Source organism: Chanodichthys erythropterus, chromosome 16 (genome assembly GCF_024489055.1).
Source record: "Chanodichthys erythropterus isolate Z2021 chromosome 16, ASM2448905v1, whole genome shotgun sequence".
Lineage (NCBI taxonomy): Eukaryota > Metazoa > Chordata > Actinopteri > Cypriniformes > Xenocyprididae > Chanodichthys > Chanodichthys erythropterus.
In genome coordinates, this window is record NC_090236.1 from 8,687,558 (window position 1) to 8,707,946 (window position 20,389).

The 20,389-nt window shown below is 34.7% G+C and overlaps 2 protein-coding genes across 3 annotated transcripts in view; both read left to right on the forward strand.

Moving 5' to 3' along the window:
• Positions 1 to 12,838, forward strand: LOC137002885 (CD48 antigen-like). 2 transcript variants are annotated; one of them, XR_010891919.1, is made up of 8 exons: positions 1 to 70; positions 7,527 to 7,832; positions 8,065 to 8,325; positions 8,456 to 8,578; positions 9,334 to 9,389; positions 9,469 to 9,615; positions 9,774 to 11,176; positions 12,532 to 12,838. XR_010891919.1 is itself a non-coding variant. In XM_067362814.1 (7 exons), exons 1-7 carry the CDS (start codon positions 28 to 30, stop codon positions 9,960 to 9,962), a joined length of 1,125 nt encoding a protein of 374 aa, XP_067218915.1. In that variant the 5' UTR covers positions 1 to 27; the 3' UTR covers positions 9,963 to 11,862. The 2 variants fall into 2 exon arrangements, 1 of the variants encoding a protein (XP_067218915.1); XM_067362814.1 differs by lacking the exon at positions 12,532 to 12,838 and having other exon boundaries at positions 9,774 to 11,862.
• The window catches only part of LOC137003735 (CD48 antigen-like), a 24,914-nt gene continuing 15,825 nt past the window's right edge, over positions 11,301 to 20,389 (forward strand). Inside the window, exons 1-2 of the mRNA XM_067364025.1 lie at positions 11,301 to 11,306; positions 12,532 to 12,678. Of these exons, the coding sequence (XP_067220126.1) occupies positions 11,301 to 11,306; positions 12,532 to 12,678 (153 nt within the window). The remainder of the gene's footprint in view (positions 11,307 to 12,531; positions 12,679 to 20,389) is intronic.

Consider the following 20,389-nt stretch of genomic DNA (forward strand, 5'->3'; position numbering starts at 1 on the left):
CCCGCATGGGCATTTCTGTTTTCTACAATGGCGTTTAGGCTGCTCATGTTCATTTCTCTTCTTAAAACAGGTACAAAATTTAATCATTTCACAATGATAAAAAAATAATTTTATTAACGATTTTTCTTCTGGTGAAAATAACTGAAGTGAAAGGAGGTTTTAAGTTTTTTTTCACTTTGTTTTTTATTTGACAGATTGAGTCTTATTTAAATTATTTTGGCTTCACTTCAAAAATGTTTCATTTAATGTTGCCAGGATTTAATTTAACTGATTTGTTATACAGCAAAAACCATTGTTCATAAATAAGGGTGATTTACAGGATTTTTTTATTTGCTTTGGTACTATTTTCACATCTAAGATGTACATTTTCAAAACTCTTAGTACAAAAATCCAAACTGATCATACTTGTATCACAGCTAGTCATCCTTTCAAAACTTGATCTCATGCTTTCATTCTAGTTACATATTTTCATTTTACAAAATACACAACAGTTCTTATTTCAGTTTAGTACATTTACAGTTTCTTTTTTAATGGCTTTGGTGCAATTTTCACAAGCAATATATATTTTCAAAACTCTTAGTACTAATCTCACGACAGATCATCAAAGGTGCACTTATTTCAAACATTTCAGCATGTTTTCAATTGTGTACAACCAAGCGGCAACCTCCCCCAGTCTCTCGTGAAGCCAATACGGAAGTGACTTAAACTGCGATTCATCGACTGGCCGCTAGGGACAGGCTCCAAAAGAGAGCAGAATCTCATAGAGTCCCATGTTAAATTGGCCAAGTTTATAGCAGAAAAAAACATGTTTACAAGTTGGTTCAAATTGTGGTTTTGGTCTATACTGCTAATTTTGCCCTTCATGACAACTGTGAGGGGGGTGAATTTTTTTCTAACTCATTCGTTTAAATTATATTAAGCCTTAAAGTTCTGCATAATTAAGGGCGTGGTCACTTGAGTGACAGGTAGATGCCGCTGCTGTCTGTGAGCAATCACTTTACCTCAGCTAATTCCAGCCGCTGAATTTGGCATCTCAGCCGTATTTGTGCTCGATTATTTTACACTCACACAATTGTTTTATACTCCACAGATTTCTACAAAATAATTTGTTCACACAGAGTTCACACAGAGACTCTAATAGAAATAAAACTTAAACCTAACCCTACACATTTAGATGGTGTTTGTATTAATCCGTCTGTTTGCATCTGTAGATTTATTCTAAATTAACCAAAACAAGCTTTAAACACATCAAGATTTTTTTTCCTGAACTGTTAATGGTTAATGCATTATATATTATAACAAATGCCTGCAGAGGGCACCAAAAGCCTACTGATTTTTGTTGTTAGACAGCACAGCACGATCAAATCCACGATCAAAGCCAACCACCATGATTAAAAATATATTATTAGTTAGATAATAATATTCAGCCACTTCTTTAATAGAAATGCCACAGCCACTGTAATTTCGTCAACAAGAATATGTGGACATCAAACATGCAAAAACAGAGCGATTGATGTATTATCCTGTGTAAGCGTAGATTTAAGAATAGCATTATGTAGCTATTGCTGTATTATGATTTTTAAATAGTTTTAACAAACCATGCATCCTTAGAAAACTGTCTAATAATGCGGTTCATGGATGTGCGTCCATGGAATGCTCCTCTTCTGGTATTGACAGCCCAACCGATATCTTTACCATGGTTCAAAACGCAATGCATAGCACAATAAAATAATTGAAATTATAATATGACATAAATTTCATTAGTATCAAATCAGGCAGATGCGTTGATGGTGGTCAAACTATTAATGCAGCGTTATTAGGCCGTGTGTCCACCAAAGCGTTTTTTCCAGCTGCTAGCATACTTTTTCAACTGTTTTCAATGGGAGCGCCGCGTTTTTTAAACGCCAGGAGCATAACGAGGCGCTGAGCGTCTTTTTCACGCTCAAGCGCTGACAGCTCGGCATTTTTTACTGGTCGCCTCGAGTTGAAGAATGTTCAACTTTGAGTAAAACGCTGCGCTCATCACTGTCACTTTTTAGCCAGCCGTCCAATCAGAGTGGAGGAGGGGCGGGACCGGGACAAATACAACACCGACCAACTGTCACAACATTCTTGCTGTACAACGACATTAACAAGCAGAGAACGGAACAAAATGGGAATGAGAAAATTAATATTGCTGGTCTCCGAACATACATAGCAAGTAATTCCACATTGTGTGAACATTTTTAGTCTGAAACAAATTACCTGCAAAATCAGTTATAAGTAACAGTGACGCGGATATTCCGTATCATAGCAACAAAGCGTCTCAACGGAAAAAAACGCTGCGCTGCAGAAGCGCTCACAGATAGGCGTTTTAAGCAGAGCGCCTACCATTTTCAGCTGGATAAAAACGCTTTGGTGGACACACGGCCTAAATGTAAATAACCCTTAAACAGCCAAAACTTTCAGGTTTGTGAACATACTGTAGGCTAGCCTACCTGAAAGAAATTCACGGGATGCATCCATCTAGGGCTTTTTTTGTTTTTCGCTTCTTATCGCCAGACAGCAGTTGCATTTTCGCGGGAATAGTTGTCACAAGTTTTCAGCCAGCAGCAAACTCGAGGTGGGGTGAGGTGAGGTGGGGTGAGGTGGGGTGGGGTGGGGTGGGGTGGGGTGGGGTGGGGTGGGGTGTAGCGAGGCGGGGCGCGCCGCGCGTGTGGGAATGAATGGCGCGTCGCGGAGTGAGGGCATCTGAACTCGACAAAGCCGACCTTATAGTATTTTTTGTTATTTGTTTTATTCAGTAAATATATTTGTTTGACAGGGAAGCTGTGAGAAAACAGGAATATATATTCATTTATTTTAAAAAAGAAAAAAGGGCACTTTCTCTCGAAGAAGGAAAAGGGCAGGTGCTCAAGCCCCTTTTTTGTCTATGTGTGTATGTGCCTGGGCTGAGTTTTGGTTGTGAGATTTACTACAATGACAATGGCGGGAGGATATCACAATCTGACAGCTCTGCTTGGATATTATAACTAAAACTGCTGCACTATTTTGAAAAAATATACTTTAGACACGGCTCATTTGTTTGTTAGATACAGTTTTACAACATAAACGCTGCTCAGATTGCATTATTTCTTGAAGAACGATGACAGAGAGCAGATCATTCAGAAGAAATGTGATGCAAACAATGGATAATATATCAATATTTCATGGACAAAAAGTACTGTTTTTTTGTTTTTCATTGGACATTCATATTTTACTCAAGTGCCACAGATTGGATTCATCTCGCGATCTCTATTTCATTATAAAGGTATGAAGTCCCATTTTGATTTTCCATGTTGTTATTTGCACACCCAACACAAATTACTGGTGTTGGAGCATCTATATCTTAAAAAAAACACCGTAGATTGACAGTAAACCTTTAGAACTTTCTGGTGATAAAACTTATCTTCATTAATAATTTAGAATCTAAGATAGATAGATAGCTCCTTTGCTTGCTAACATGGTCACGTCGCGCTAGGCGGGCGTGGTTTCAGCAACCTGTCACATCAGCTCAAACCACCTCCCGCCTCTTTGCCCATTTTCAGTTATCCGGGAGTGACGTGCGGTGACGCGCAGCTAAGATGGCCGCGGCCTCATTTTCGCTTCAAAAGTGCTGTTCAGAAATCTATGGGTGATGTCCCGGACACTACGTCCATATTTTTGTACAGTCTGTGTGTACAACACACAAAATCACAAAGTATCCTTTTCACTACACAAAATAAGTGTTTCATCTATAAATGTTTCATTCGCAGTAACTGACTTTCATAATGCTATTAGTATCAAACTTTTGATTTGCATCTCTTTTTGTTCAGTTTAATACATTTGTCTATTATTTAATCCAAATGATCTAAATGGTTAATTAATCATTTCGTACATCTATAGATTCTATAGATATTTTCTTTGTTTGCTATTTCCGATATGGATAATAAGTAGGCTAATTAATTTTTATTTTACATTATAATCAATTTATCTTAGATTATAACCACTATGTTCAAAGTGTGTGTTTGTGTGTGTGTGGTCATGCCATGGTATTTCCAATGTTATGGGGACCAAATGTCCCCACTAGTATAGTGATACCAGTAAATTCTGACCTTGTGGGGACATTTTTTTTTTTTTTTTTTGGTTCCCATGAGAAAACAAGCTTATAAATCATACAGAATGATCTCTAAAATATCAGAGTTTTCTGTGATGGGTAGGTTTAGTGTAGTTGGATAGAATATACTGTTTGTACAGTATACAAACAGTATATGGACGTCTATGGAATGAGAACATTTACTGTATTGGCAGCAAACTCTCTCCTTGCCCAAAACCTCATGGCCATTTCATGACTTCATCACACCTTTTGATAACACACTGAATAGATACTATTACAAACCTTGTGGATTTTATGGCAATTTAGGTAATACAGTTTTTTTTATTCACTTTGGTACTATTTTCACATCTAAGATGTACATTTTCAAAACTCTTAGTACAAAAATCCAAACTGATCACACTTGTATCACAGCTAGTCATTCTTTCAAAACCTGATCTCACGCTTTCATTCTAGTTATAATCACTGTTTCAAAACACAAGATCATCGTGATATTTAATGAGAACATTTGGTTTAATCACCGAAACACAACAGTATGATCTTTCAGATTAGTACTTTTAACAATCAGCATTCAATAGCAAACAATGCAAGACAATGTCAAATCACCGTTGATGCTAAAATAATAACACAGGATACAGATGCCACAATTAGAAAATACACTTACATTACCTAAATTACATAACTGACATAAAATCCATGATGTTTGTAATGTTATCAGTGTGTTATCAAAAGCAAAAGGTGTAAAGTATGACACAGTCATGAAGTTTTGTGTAGAACAGAGTTTGCTGCCAATATAGTAAATTATTTCACTGTATATGACTGAATCTATAATGTAGTTGATCTTTACAGATGAAAGGTGAGTTACAATAATGTGACAGTCTCTACCATAGTAATACAATATGTTATGTTACGAACTCCACAAACACAACATTCGGTCGTAACACAGAGAGTGACACATTGTAACGTGTCGCCCAGAGTCCCGTCTCCTGCTCCCACAAACACCACAATGTCACAGGTTGAATCAGAGAGGAAATGTTTATTTCTTAAATAAAAATAAAAAATAAGGATAAATACAGGAAAATCAGTAGGTCAGCCAAAACAATAAACAAAAGATGGGTGTTCTATACTTTTAGAGATCTTCCCTGGAAAGAGATAACAAAACAAAAACACAAATCTTACCTCCCTGCTTAACAGAAAAAAAACAGGAGAAAATGGTCATTAAACAAAAAGGGCCTCCAACTAACAAACGGTCTGCACGAAAAGGGGAAAAGGGCAATTGAACATTTACCGGCCTACACCGCTAACAATTTGTACTCCACACGAGGATTTTGTTTAAAGGTTAATCCAGCAGTGTCACCCACACTTTGCTTGTACAACAACACCAAGGAAGCAGGAGAGGAAACTCATCGAGCCGACTTCCCTCCAAGCTTATATTCACTGAATGATCTTCGGCTCCGCCCACGTAAACAGCTGCACCTGCGTTTACACCAACAGAGTGCCCCAGCGATGACGCGTTTTTGTAGGCCAACCCGGAAGTTAGCAGCGCACGGGTTCCCTCGACTGAAAGCCTATTCATTTTTCCCATAGACTTTTGGAAAATCGCAGAATATAAGCTCTGTGTTTAACAAAGGATTATGACACTTACACGTTTTGTCTATCAAGATAATCTTTACAAGTTAACACAACATTTATAGATTTTGAAGCCTGAATAAAGTCGTCAGATATAAAAGGCTAACAGTAGGCTATAAACGGACTACAGCACACCATGGTCGCGGATCAACGTCGTCACCACCAAACTTCCTCAAACTGTATTTAGAAAACAACTTTATTTATAAACATGCTCGCTGATTATGATCTGTGCTGTGTATGAATACTTATCCACTTTTTCATGAGAAATGCTGTCCAAATGTCCTGTTTGTTATGGTGACGTCTAAAGTCCCTGCCAAAGGAAGTAGTCCCTTTTAGCAATTTGTTAGCAACCGCCGAATTTAAGACACAGTAAAAGTTTAAAAAATCACAAGTGGGTTATAACTGGTGTGTTTTATGTCATAGATCAAAACGTGAAAGTATTTAGAGGCTTTGTTTACCACAGACCTTATTTCAGGCGATATAGCAAAAAGCCATTCAAAAAACCCATAGACTTTACGGCGTTGGAACCAGAAGTCCTAAAATGCTAACACGCTTCCGGGTTTTGCCTACAAAAACGCGTCATCCCTGGGGCACTCTATTAGCGCGGAGTGACAGGGGGAGAGCAAGAGAGAAAGAGAGCACTTCACACATAAATAACTTTGCTCCACACAATAATGTTACACAATATCAAAAGTGATGTTCAGACCCGTAAAACATGGCACTATAATGTAAAACGATGCCATCTGTCTCCCTTGTTCTGAAGCATCTCTGATCAATCTGAAGTTATAGCCAATGATTGTTTCTTTTCCCTTACTCTGTCCTGCTCTGTGTTCATGTTGGGTCTCCATGTTTTATGGAGACTTTCCATGGACAGAATGATTTTTATACTATATACACGGTATTTTATCCCCTACCCCTAAACCTACCCATAACAGAAAACGTTCTGCATTTTTACATTTTATAAAAATATAATTTTGTATGATTTGTAAGCTGTTTGTTCCTCATAGGGACCAAAAAAATGTACAATGGACATTTGGTTCACAACACGTTTACCAGGAACACACACACACACACACTTTAAAAATTGTGGTTATCATCTTTTTATATAATTATAATATAAAAAGAATTCATTACATGTGGTTATCCATCAGAAATTGCAAATAAGTTCTATAGAAACTATGCCTATAGAATCAATATCTCTAAGAAATCTATAGATGTTCCAAATGATTCATTGATTAATCATTAAGTTCAGTTGGATTTAATAATAGACACATGTATTAAACTGAATGAAAAGAGATGCAAATCAAAATTCAGTTACTGTGAATTAAAATTTATATAGATGAAACACTTATTTTGTGTTGTGAAACAGATACTTTGTGATTTTGTGTATTGTTGTACTAACACAATTGAATATATTCTGAAATGTTTGAAAAAAGTGCACTTTTGATGATCTGTTGTGATATTAGTACTAAGAGTTCTGAAAATTTACCAATTGCTTGTGAAAATTGCACCAAAGCAATAAAAAAAACTGTAAGGTAAAATAACCAGATTATGTCACATAAAGGGATTCTATTATGGAATACATACGCCCTTGTACATACAATTTGATCATCATTATATTTGTGGTGGTTAGTCCTGCAGTTGGTTGAGGATTTGGGTTGGTCTTTATTTGATCTTGAACTTGGTCTTCAACTCTTCCTATTGGGTATTGTATGCTACAAAGCCCATTAGCAAACAGTTACTAAACATTGACCTTTAATCAAAGTCTTATTTTCTCTCTCCTCAGGGTTCAGTGCTGAGATCTCTGCGTTTGTTCAGACGGGAGATTCTATTCAGCTGGATATACAGACACAGAAACTACCAGAGTTTAATATTTTATTCTGGACAAATGAAAAATCAGAGAATATAGTTACGTATATACATGGAGCTAAAGTAAAACCTCACTCTTCCTACAAGGACAGAGTGGATTTCAATGATGAAACCTTCTCTCTCACACTGAAGAACATGCAGAAGACAGACAGTGGACTCTATACAGCAAGAACAAGTGGAGAATCAGAGAAGAATATTGTTACATTCAGAGTTTCTGTTATAGGTGAGTGATGTGTACTGCTTAATCTATGATGTTACTGCATGTAAGATCATGTTAATTATATTCAATTTTATTTGAAAACAATAAAAATTATGTAGAACATGCATGACAAAATGCTGTAACAAAATTTTATATGATAATGATGATGATGTTTGGTCCTGGTTTACTCAAGTTTTAAAACTGGCAAGTTATCTGTGTATGTGGTCTTAAACATTTTAGTATATGTGTGTTTCAGATGCAGTGGAAGATCCGGTCCTGACTGTAAACTCAAGCTTGTCCAGCTCTGACCCCTGTAGCTTTACATGTAAAGGAATTAACATTATTATCAGCTCCCTTTATAATAGTAGCAGCTGTTCTCCAGAGGAAATGACATCATCTGATAACTACACTCTAAGACTGAACTGCAGTGATGACTTCATCATGTGTAACCATAGCAACCCAGTGAGCTGGAAGAATGTAACAAAGAAGGTTGATGAATTCTGCACGGTTGATCAAGGTACATGGCCATATACTCACATATGGAAAAATAACCCAGAAAATAAATGAGAGAATGTTACTAAACACTGATCTGAAATGCCTGTTGGTTTAAATTTAGTGATTATTTTGCTCTTATCTTTCATGTCTAGAAAAACCACAAGCTGTTTTTTTTCAATCAGCACTTCCCTCGTGGTTTATCCTTCTTATTTGCCTATTGACAACAAGTTTGTTGGCATCAGTGATCGGCTGGTGTCTCTACAAGAGAAAAAAAGGTACAGAATGCCTATACACGAGTATATTTGTCTGAAAATAAAAAGAATTTACATATGTACTGTATGTAAAATGCCTTTTAATATTTTATAAAACATATAATGATCATTTATTTGTACAAAGATTATGCCGTCCATTAAGAATTTCAGCAGTAAGAAAAAGACTTTAAAAGTCCTTACATAAATCAATACTAAAATACACTAAAATAATTAAATAAACATTAACTAAATAACATAAAATGCAACACAATATATTTTTCACTAATGTACATTTCTGATTAAAAAAAAATTATTCAAATGTGAAGTGTAATGCAATGAATTCTGGGAATGCCCTTTTACTGTTTTTTTCTTGGTTTTTTTTTTTTTTTTTTTACAGGAAATTATATGTTAATTAGGTAACTCATAGTTTTTATTTGCAAAAGCCATCAATTTTATTAGTATTTTACAGTAATATTACATAAAATCTGATGTTAAGCTATTTACAGGTTTTCACCCGTATATTTTTGTTAACACTAACATGTTTTACTGTACCATTTTTAAATTATTTTTCTGTAAAAATTACAAACATTTTTTGTATGAACATTTTATTCATATATGGATGCCCTAATTATTAAAGTTCTAAATGCTTGAATTAAAATGCTAGAATGATATTTCTTTTGTTGTGCTTTCAATAATAAAGATATGTTATAAACATCTTTTAATCTATTGTATTTAAAGAGAGTCTGATGAGATTTCAAATGTTTACCCCCACTTTTCAGATCATTCCTACTCCCCTGACCAGCAGAGTGAACCTACGGTCTATGAAAAAGTTGGCGTAAGTTTCATATTACTGTCCTTTATTAACCACTGACAATATATGCTTAAGTGTGATATTGAATGGATTTTGTCTGCAGGAGAATATTAAGCCACAAATGCCACTGGATATGTTGGAGAAATCAAAAAAACCTTCCACAATTTATGATACTGTAAGAGAACATGGATCTCCTGATGTTATGATGGAAACCAACCAGTCTTCACCCAATCATGACTCAGTTAATCAGGTGAAGATTAAACTGTTACTCTAATTTTACTACAAAAATAATAATAATAATAATTTGGCTTAAAGGTCTTGACATTCGGCAGTGAGAACCTGTAGATGTTTAAATGATGTGTTGAAAAATGTAATGAATGCAATTGATTTTGTTCTTCTTTATTTCAGAGTGCAACACTAACAGAGAAGAGCCAGCCAAATGCATCCCTCACTATCTACTCTACCATTGAAAAGCAACCAAAATCTGAAACTGATTCACACAATCACACAATTTATGCTGCGGTCAATAAACAGCCAGCTGGAGATGAATCTGTACATCCAAAACTGGAACAAAATATAACAAAATTGGCTGTTTAATAAAGCTGAACTGTTAGGGGGAATTTTGTGTTTGTTCTGGAGGAACCTTTTCATAGTTCCTAGAACTATTGACTGAACTACCCGGATTTTGCACCGCAGGAACTAAGAATGATTTTAGTTCTAGGAACTCCTCAACTGGGGAACTATTCGGATAACAGCGAGGCACTGTTGTTCTGAGTGTAAATAAGCAGCAAGTACATTGTAGTTTGAAATTTTTCATGGTAAATTTGTAAATTAATCTAAACCAGTCATGTATAGATTTCTGTTAGAAATTCCTTAACATTTTTGCAGTCAACACCTGAAAACCTGTCTGTCCTTATGTTTTAAATTTGTGTTTAACTGTTCTTGCACCTTTTGTTCATTTGTGCAGCTAGATTCTAAGACAAAAATCACAATCCTGTATCTTTTGTTAAATTTTCTATTGCATAAATGTAAACCTCAAGAATTCAAGTATTGTCTCTAAATATGTATGTACCTTTCTGCATGGCATTGTACATATTGTATAGTGTAAGTCTGTTTGTACAGTGGGAGGCAGTGTTTGTTAATTTATTGAGGTATCAGTTATGGCTTGATTGTCAATGAATTAAAAGCCGTATATTTCTATATTGATGGAAACCATTTGCAGATTTAACTGCTGAATAATAATATAATATTTTCTGATCTCAGTCAGGCCTGAGTTTTTTCCCTTTGGCCACAGAAGCATCAATTTGCAATCAACATACACTGGAAAACTGTGATGTGGAATTGCGTAATTCACGTTTGGAAATAAAAATATTCCATGTAATCTCCCAATTAACATGAGGTCATAAAAACTATTTAAAACAGCACAATGCTGTTTAAAATATTTTTGGATGTAATGCCACAGGACTTGCCAATTTCCTGTTTTTGTTAACAAACTTAACACTTCTGCTTTCAAATCTTCTGACTTGTGATTAGATTACATGATTGTAAGTACATTTACTGTAGTCATTTCTCAGTCTTGCCACAGATGCTCATCACAGACATACTGTAAGTTTGAATATAACACTGAATATTCCTTTGGATGGAAATAAGAAACATTTTCATCAGAATTTTAAAAAGTGTTTTAGAGCAGAAAGTTCATACATGTAACATGTTCTATGCTCGTACACTGAAAATTGTGGTCTTGAAAATTGATATTATTTTAAACATCATGCACCCAGCAGAATGAACATACAGTATATGCAGAAGTTGATGTAAGTATCTGTTTTGTTCATGTTTAGTTTCATTGTCTTGGTTGGTTTCTACTCATGCTTTTCTTTGTAACTGTTTGCCTGTTCTAGTTAATCATCAGATGTGCTGTGTTCACGTCATGTCGTAATGACCGTAATTTCGAGATGACACCATGTGACGCTCTGAGCTGTTGAACTGTCATGGTTCCTGATTATTTCACATATGTTCCCTTTTTCATGAATGATCATTTTCAGTGTATTTAAGCCCTCAATATTTCTCATTTTATGTTTCTCGTGCTAATGTCAATGTTTATTTGTAGTTTAGAAAAGAGTCCAAGAAACTTCTACTGATACAAATAAGGTTAAAAAGCCTTTATTCACATCAAAGTGCCTTTGACTCTTTTCTAAAGTACAAGTATATGCAGCATGTTTTGTATCTCTAGTGTTGTAGTACTCGAGACCGGTCTTAAGACCATTTTTTGAAGGTCTTGGTCTTGTCTTGGTCTCGGTCTTGTCTTGGTATCAGACTAAAAGGACTCAGGATTTTATTTCAAGACCGGTCAAGACCACAACTGCGTATCACTAAATCACTTAATTGCCGTTGCATTGTCTGATTTCTTTGTTAACATCATTCATTTGAATGGATGTAAAACTTCCTGCTTCAAATGCAATCAAGAACTTATTTCTAATTTCCTTTATTTTGTTACTGTTGTGCCGGGTCAGAAATCAACAAGAGATTGTGTCAAAAATGTCACTAACATTAATACAGATGCCCACAATATTCAATATATGATTGCAAAAAAGTACTTGTATAAGATCTTAATATTTATATGATATAATTAAGCAATATCACAAGAAAGAGCATAATTGCAAACATGATATTGATTTTTTACAAACGTTCAGTGAACAAAATTTTATTTTTAAAAAATTAACCCAGCATTATTTATGCATTTGTAATTCAACCTCTGGAGTGTAAAGATGAACTTTATTGTTAGTGATTTCAATTGATTGATAACAGCTCTAGTGTCTTATTATACTGTAATTATTGATGAAAAATAAGACATTTCTCAGGCAGTAAATGTGAATCTTTCAGATGAATTTGAGGAGTGCTAATCTGGTCTTGGTCTTGACTCAGTCTCGCCTTGCCTTGGTCTTGGTCTTGTCTCGGTCTCAACCCCCCAAAGTCTTGGTCTTGACACAGACTGGTCTTTGTCTTGGTTTAGGTGGTCTTGGCTACAAAACTAATCTCTAGGTCTACAGAAAGTACAGTTTTTTGTAATAAAAGCCTGGCATATCTGTGTTAGTGTCTGTATATGAACACTGACCGTTCATTTCAGCCAAACCAACAGTTTGACATTTTAATTGCGTTGTGTCTGCAGGAGAACATCAAGCCACAAAAGTCACTGGAGATTTTGGAGAAATCAGAGAATCCTCACACAGTGTATGATACTACAGGAGAGTCAGAACAACCTGATGTTACCATGGAAACCAACCAGACCACAGCCAATCATGACTGTGTGAATCAGGTGAAGATTAAACTGTACTCTCACTGAATTGTATTTCCTTAAAAATGAAATCATGGTTAATTTGGATTAATTTGGAATAAAGGTGAAGATAATCTTAAATGAACAACTTTAATTGAATATGATAAAGTTATTATGCTTTTTTATGGGTAACTACCCACCTTCTGACAACCTGTATATGTATAAAAGATTTGTTGGAAAAGAACGTTTTAAATAAAAGTTTGTTTTTCATTTTTCAGAGTGCATCACTAACAGAGATAAGCAAAACCTCCCAAAACTGAAAGTGAAAGCACCATTTATGCTGTGGTCAATAAACCGTCAGCATCCAAATGTACATCCAAAATCAGAATAAAACATAATAAAAGTGACTATTCAACAAAGCTTAACCCTTTCAGTGATTCAGTGATGTTTGACATCATGTGTTCAAAGTCAGTGTTATTCTCAGATGTAAATAAGCAGTATATTTACCATGTGCAATATTCTAATGTATGGTGTGTTTGAAATATTTGAGTATGTAAGTTCTGTCTCTCTTTTCTAAATTAAATATAAGCAGCAATAAGCAGCACATAGATTTCCGTTAGAGATTTTCACTGCATTGCAGGCAACACCTGACAAACCACTTCCTGAAAAGCATTTGTCAGCCTATTTTGAGGGGACCCTGGGGGCGTTTACTTGCTCTTTGCTCTCATCCCCTGTTTATTATATTGAAAGTAATTTAGATGAGAATGTGAACAAAAATATACTGTACAGAGCTGCTTGCACTAAAGGAAGTATAAAAAATATACAGTAATAAACTAATAAAATAAATGTACCTTGTTCTGTTTCTTTATGAAGTCTGTCTTCATGTTTTAAACTTAAATCAAGCTTGAGTTTAACTGTTCATGCAGCTTTTATCAGAAAATATTTACATTGTTTCTCATTTGTGCAGCTAGATGCAATTTAGCATTATTGTGTGCCGTAGCAAGTGTATAATAAACTAAATCAATTGAAAATCTATCTATCTAAACTGCAATAGGTCTGTGCAGAAAAAAATGCTCCATTTCAGATAATACTGCTTTTTTAAAATCACACACTAGATGGCGGTGTATATATTGTACAGTGTAAACCTGTTTGAAGAAGATTGGTTTGACAAAAAATCAACACTAGTAGCTATATAACACTTGTTTTGTCCAAACTGCAAAAAGTACAAATCTGAAATAAAGGGGAAATTATTCCTGAGTCCTGAAAAGTCTATGATTAATTTAATGTTTAATTAATGGACACCCTGAAACCAACCATTTATGTAAAAAATAATAATAATAAAAAAAATCATTAACTGAATGCTGAATGCAAAATCAATGCTGTTTAACATGTAAACTGATACAATAAAAATGCTTATTTGGAAGCCCTAAAGAATACATACACAACACATAGGTTTGGGAAGTAACTGCTCCTCTTCTCTTGGTGTCACTAGAGTCCTATTCCAAGCAGTTGTCTCTTTAGGTCATTATCAGAAAGTCAGATCTCTATCCATTATTGTAAACTATTTCTACACAGATTATACAGAACATAGATTAGGCCAAAAATTGGCAAGATATATTGGCAACATGGAGCAAAACCCACACATAGAACAAAAACATTTTGACAAAATGTTTAACACAATGTAAAAATATTTTTAGAGCTGTCAATATAACTATAAAATAAAACACAAAAAATACAATCTCTCTCTGTTTGGAAATAATTTTTAAACTATATACAAATATCAAAAAATGAAGTGAAAGACAAATATTCTCTGCAATTATTTATGCATTATTCAAAGAACAATTAATTGTTAAAGATGAGAGCATCATTCTCTCTCCAGCACGCTAATCAGTCTGTAGATCAGTCCCAAAACAAAGAGCTTAAAAAGAAAGAGTGATTGTTATAAAACAGAGAAAAACCATCTGTCTTGTGATTTAAACAGATTATTTCCATATTAACAGCATATAATATATCCAAATACATGCTAATGAAAGAACAGCATACACATACAATTCTAGTAGATGAAAAATTAAAGGTGCCATCGAACGTTTTTTTACAAGATGTAATATAAGTCTAAGGTGTCCCCTGAATGTGTCTGTGAAGTTTCAGCTCAAAATACCCCATAGATTTTTTTTAATGATTTTTTTTAACTGCCTATTTTGGGGCATCATTAAATATGAGCCGATTTATGCTGTGCGGCCCCTTTAAATCTCGTGCTCTCCGCCCACGGAGCTTGCGCTTGCCTTGAACAGTGCATAAACAAAGTTTACACAGCTAATATAACCCTCAAATGGATCTTTACAAAGTGTTCGTCATGCATGCGGCATGCATGCGTCGGATTATGTGAGTATAGTATACTGTTATATTGTTTACATTTGATTCTGAATGAATTTGAGGCTGTGCTCCGTGGCTAATGGCTAATGCTACACTGTTGGAGAGATTTATAATGAATGAAGTTGTGTTTATGAATTATACAGACTGCAAGTGAAGACTTCAGATGCAAAAGCCTCTAAGTGCCGTCTGAAATTTTCTTCTAAAATGAGCATTTTTATCAAGCTCGTATGTTTATGTTCAGTTATTTCACTTTAATGGCAATGAAAAGGACCTATTAAATGCCATAAAGTGAAATAACTGAACATAAACATACGAGCTTGATAAAAAATGCTCATTTAAGAAGAAAATTTCAGACGGCACTTAGAGGCTTTTGCATCTGAAGTCTTTAAGTGTTTAATAATGAAAATAGCGACGGCTCTTGTCTCCGTGAATACAGTAAGAAATTATGGTAACTTTAACCACATTTGACAGTACATTAGCAACATGCTAACGAAACATTTACAAAGGCAATTTACAAATATTACTAAAAATATCATGATATCATGGATCATGTCAGTTATTATCGCTCCATCTGCCATTTTTTGCTATTGTTCTTGCTTGCTTACCTAGTCTGATGATTCAGCTGTGCACAGATCCAGATGTTAATACTGGCTGCCCTTGTGTAATGCCTCGATCATGGGCTGGCATATGCAAATATTGGGGGCGTACACCCCGACTGTTACGTAACAGTCGGTGTTATGTTGAGATTCGCCTGTTCTTCGGAGGTCTTTTAAACAAATGAGATTTATATAAGAAGGAGGAAACAATGGAGTTTGAGACTCACTGTATGTCATTTCCATGTACTGAACTCTTGTTATTTAACTATGCCAAGATAAATTCAATTTTTCATTCGAGGGCACCTTTAAGTCAAATGTCATAAAATGTGTAAAACCTACTTTCGCAAAGTCTCCACAGAAAAGCCGTGTTTGTTTAGCTGAATCTTCACCCGCTGGTTGCAGATCTGCTGGCCTATACACCACATAAGGTCTGTGCACCGATTAGATGATTTCTTGTATCTGAACCTTCATAACAAACATTCAACAACCGGGACAAAGTTCAATCAGACTGTTACAACATGATACATTTCAATAATATTTCTTATTATAGTGTTTGGTTAATTGCTTCCACTTAATTATGTAAAATGAGAAAATATGGGAATTGTATTGTATGCAACAAGTACAAACCCTGTGAAAGTTAGTGTGCATCCAGGCCTTGGGTGTGAGATCTGCAAGACACTGACTGCCATAGTAACCAGTCGGCTTCTAAGCTACAGAATAAACACAATATACCTGTATTATGATCAGTATATAGTACGACATGCCTTGCTGTCAACATTTTTTTGAACACTCCAATCACCACAATGTTTGTGAATGAGGGCAAATGTACAGCTGAAAGATCTTTGTAAAGACAAAGCTCTCAGCCTCAGGTGCTCAACAGACCCGGACAGCTCGGAAATCATAATTACAACATTTATGAGCATTTAGGCCATAAGGTGAACTAGGAAAAAGTGTCTAGAAAGTGATTTTCGTTTCCACACCTTGGCACTACTTTTTAAATGCATTTTTGCATAGACAACACCCTTATGGACTTTATGTTAGAAGTTCTCTGCAAAATATCCTGCAGTTTTTTGTCAAGATCCATAAATGTGTATAATTGTGAATTTAAAAAAAAAAAAATGAAAATCTTATGCTGCTGGTTTTGCTTATAACTTTATTTTTATTCATTTTAGCAACACAAAATCTCTCTCAAACTGTCCTTTACACATGTAGGCTACCTCAACATTTGAGACAGGTACTGGTGCATTATATACTCAAGTGTGAATGTAGACCATGAAATATGGCAAATTTGAAGAAAATACACTTTGCGGATTGGCACCAAGCAAAATTAAACATACACATTGTAAATTTAGCAAAACTGTGATGTATTATATATACATCATGTATTTCAGTAGGCACTGTGTAATCAAAGAAACATAAAGAAGCAGCACACTTTGGCCTAAGTTGGCTGAAATGGCTCAAAATGTGACCACACCCCCTTTAAATTATGAATAATGCCAAAAAATTAACAGTTCTACAATAGATTCGTTACAGCTTAAAATCAGCCTAAAATAATGCACAGCACATCTTTACTCATCAGTATCATATCACTATCATCAGAGCCATTTGTACAATTTTGGATCCAACAAAAATCAGTACAAAAAGTCTTGCAGACACACAGGAACATCTTCCAGTCTGCCTCTGGCCCTTAGATGCGAAATACACAATGTCTTGACAAATAGATTTTACTTTTAGGTTCAAATCATAAATAATAATCCAGGAAATCAGATTGTACAGTTCGAGGGGCACAAAAGATTTTGCTTCACTCACATTTAAATCATTTGATGTGGGTGGCCATGGACATGTCATGCCGGGAGAGTCACATGAAGCATCTTTATTATAAAGCGTCCTTGTGTCCTCTAGTATTTATAGAGGCACTGAAGTTTGTCTTTGCAGACCAGCTGTTGTACTTGGTGTGTTTTCACCATCACTTTGGCCAGTTATTCTGTACCTGATGGATGAAGTAGCCTGTCGATCATCTTATCTGTAGAAAGTGTCTCAACAAAAACCTGATGTTGCGCTTGTTGGGAGAGTGAAACACCAGCAGGGGGAAATCACGGATCAACCTCCTCTTCAGTTTATCCTGCCTGAAACAAAGATACAGCAAAAGATGATCAAAACAATATAAATAAAGATAGGCTATTCACACTGAAATCAGGTGTTGCCTGTAAAGGCAGTGAGTTAAAATACACTGTGTACCAGCTTATAAAATATCATATGATTATGATTATCATTATTGTAAATTCCATTGTAAATTCAAACTATAATTGTATTGACTAAATTTTAAGATTTTAAATTTAAAGATGGAATAGATCTATATTTAAGATATAATTATTTTAAAAAGGTAGCCTTATTTGACTAATTAATTTATGACGGTAATATGCTGGCGATAAATAAAAATATATATTCATCTCTGGCTTTATTGTTCAAAGTGTTATTTCATAGTCTACACATAAATGAACGGCAAGCGCGCATTAAACGTTTCTGTTTCTGTTCTGTTTTCAGTTAAAAGGGTGTCATTTAAGCGTTATTTGAGGTAATAATTAATTATTTTTACAACCAAAGTGATTCAGTCAAAAACTTTAGCTTAATAAATTTTATCTTAGAGCTCCTTTAAAGCCAAAACAAACTCTGTCTATTAATTTTCCAATTATCACAGTGAAGCTGCTTTGAAACAGTCTGTATTGTAAAAAGCGCTACATGAAGATGACTTGACCCTTGAATCGATTCTGCTCTATGCTTCACTACAGCTCATACTCTCCGCGCTGTCCAGTACTGCGCACAGCCTCCGGCACACTGATTTTGAGAGTTGGTCAGCTGAATAAGTAGGCTAATAAGTGTGCCAAATATGCCAAATGTGCCAAAAGCCAGTTGTGAGAGCAGATGCCACGTAAATTATTATTTAATACGATAAATTAGTATTTCACGACACGTGAATCACGGCACGCAAATGTATGTCTACACAGAAGAAAGCTCTGGCTAGGTTTTGCCCTGGTACGGGTTGTGTCGAGCCACTTATTAGTCTGGCTGTTTGATGAGAACGAGATTAAATGTAGTTGCAATAAACTCTGTAATAATTCGTACACAGGGTTAGGAAGGTTACTTTTAGAATGTATTTCACTACAGATTACAAAATACATGCTTTAAAAAGTAATCTGTAACGTATTTCGTTACATTACTCAAGTTTAGTAACTTTACTTTGGATACTTTGGAATACTTTGAAATACTTAACACAAAGGACCATATTAACTTGATGTTCTGTTTTAAGTTTACAACCTGCAAATAAAAATGACCTCTATCCACCAAGATTTGGTTTTCCACTAAATTGTATTTTTAACATCAGTTACAAAATATATATCTGCAATTTATTAGATATAACCTGTGTGTTGGTAAAGAATTTCAATATCTTGATAAACAAATTATGAAAATAGCCTATTTGTTTCTTTTAACATCACATCCATATATAATTACTAGTGATATATCATTCCTAAATTATATTTTTATATTTGTAAAGATGTGCATCAGAGGGATAACAAAATATTAAATAACAATAAAATATTGTTAATAATAAAGGTTGTTTTATAGGTGTATAGAGTCAAATTGACACAGTGGTTTAAATTGTTTTATTAACAAAGTTTGTAACATTTAGAATGTATATCAAGAAAATGAAATGAAATTAAATGATCTACCCAATAATCTCGAGAGAAGGCCTATATTCAAAGCTGACTCCTACAGTTTTTTTGCATCTCTCCACCACCACATTTTACAGGTTTGGAAAAAACATATGATCATTTTGTGTGAACTATCCCTAGTATAAATATGTTTATACTAATATTTAACCTTAGTGCACTGATAGCCACATTAATATTAACCATATAAACAACAAACAGCAAAGAAAAAAAATTGATTTTTTAAATAATCCTTTATTTATTTATTTATTTATTTAATAATTTATTTATTTTTATTTTTTAATTATTATTAGTGATGCACCTATTTTGATTTTTCATGGCCAAAAGAAGCAAATTGGCCGATTCTGATACTGGTTTCAGATTGTTTTTAAAGCAAATTTATTTGTTGTTTATTTGTTCAAAGAATATGTGTAGCTCTTTGATATTAAAGGCAAACACTGGATTTTTATCACAGTCCCAACAAATATGTTACGAACATCAGTTGTTTTTCATTTAAATTATTGTATAATTTCAGGATTAACAGCAAAAACAGCATGGTCTGACTTTAGCTTTGTGAAATTATGCTACATAAGACACCTGCACAAAACAATCAGCAGACGGACTGAATGAAATGTAAATTCACTCTCTGACAATAGGGAGAAGGGTCTGGCTGCAGACCATAAGCGAGTGGAGCTCCACTCGCTTATGGTCTGCAGCCAGATCCTATTGACAATAGGTGGCGCTTATGGAACAGCAGCGATATAGTGTTTCCATGGTTACAGCCATACACAATGCAGCGCTCCGCTGGAGATAAGAGAAAAAAACACCAAAACCTTTCTGAAGACAATTCCCTTCAGAGATACATTCATATCAACCCCAATTCAATATTTATATATTCTTCCTATATTATTATTACCTTTATATTATCTTCCTATATTATTACTACCTAAATTATTACAAAGCAGTTTGTTTGCAAGCCCGGAATAAAAATAGACCAAAATAAAACAAAAAAAACCTTTGGATTTACGACCTGTGGACTACTGCATCTAACCTACGCGCCATAGCCTACCTAAACAT

Bases quoted from the DNA above. Each gene is read 5' to 3' on its own strand.
- LOC137002885 (XM_067362814.1), top strand. From the start codon at position 28: ATGGCGTTTAGGCTGCTCATGTTCATTTCTCTTCTTAAAACAG. The intron at 8,579-9,333 runs GTACAGAATGCC...CCCACTTTTCAG, and splicing joins TCTCTACAAGAGAAAAAAAG to ATCATTCCTACTCCCCTGAC. The intron at 9,616-9,773 runs GTGAAGATTAAA...TCTTTATTTCAG, and splicing joins ATCATGACTCAGTTAATCAG to AGTGCAACACTAACAGAGAA.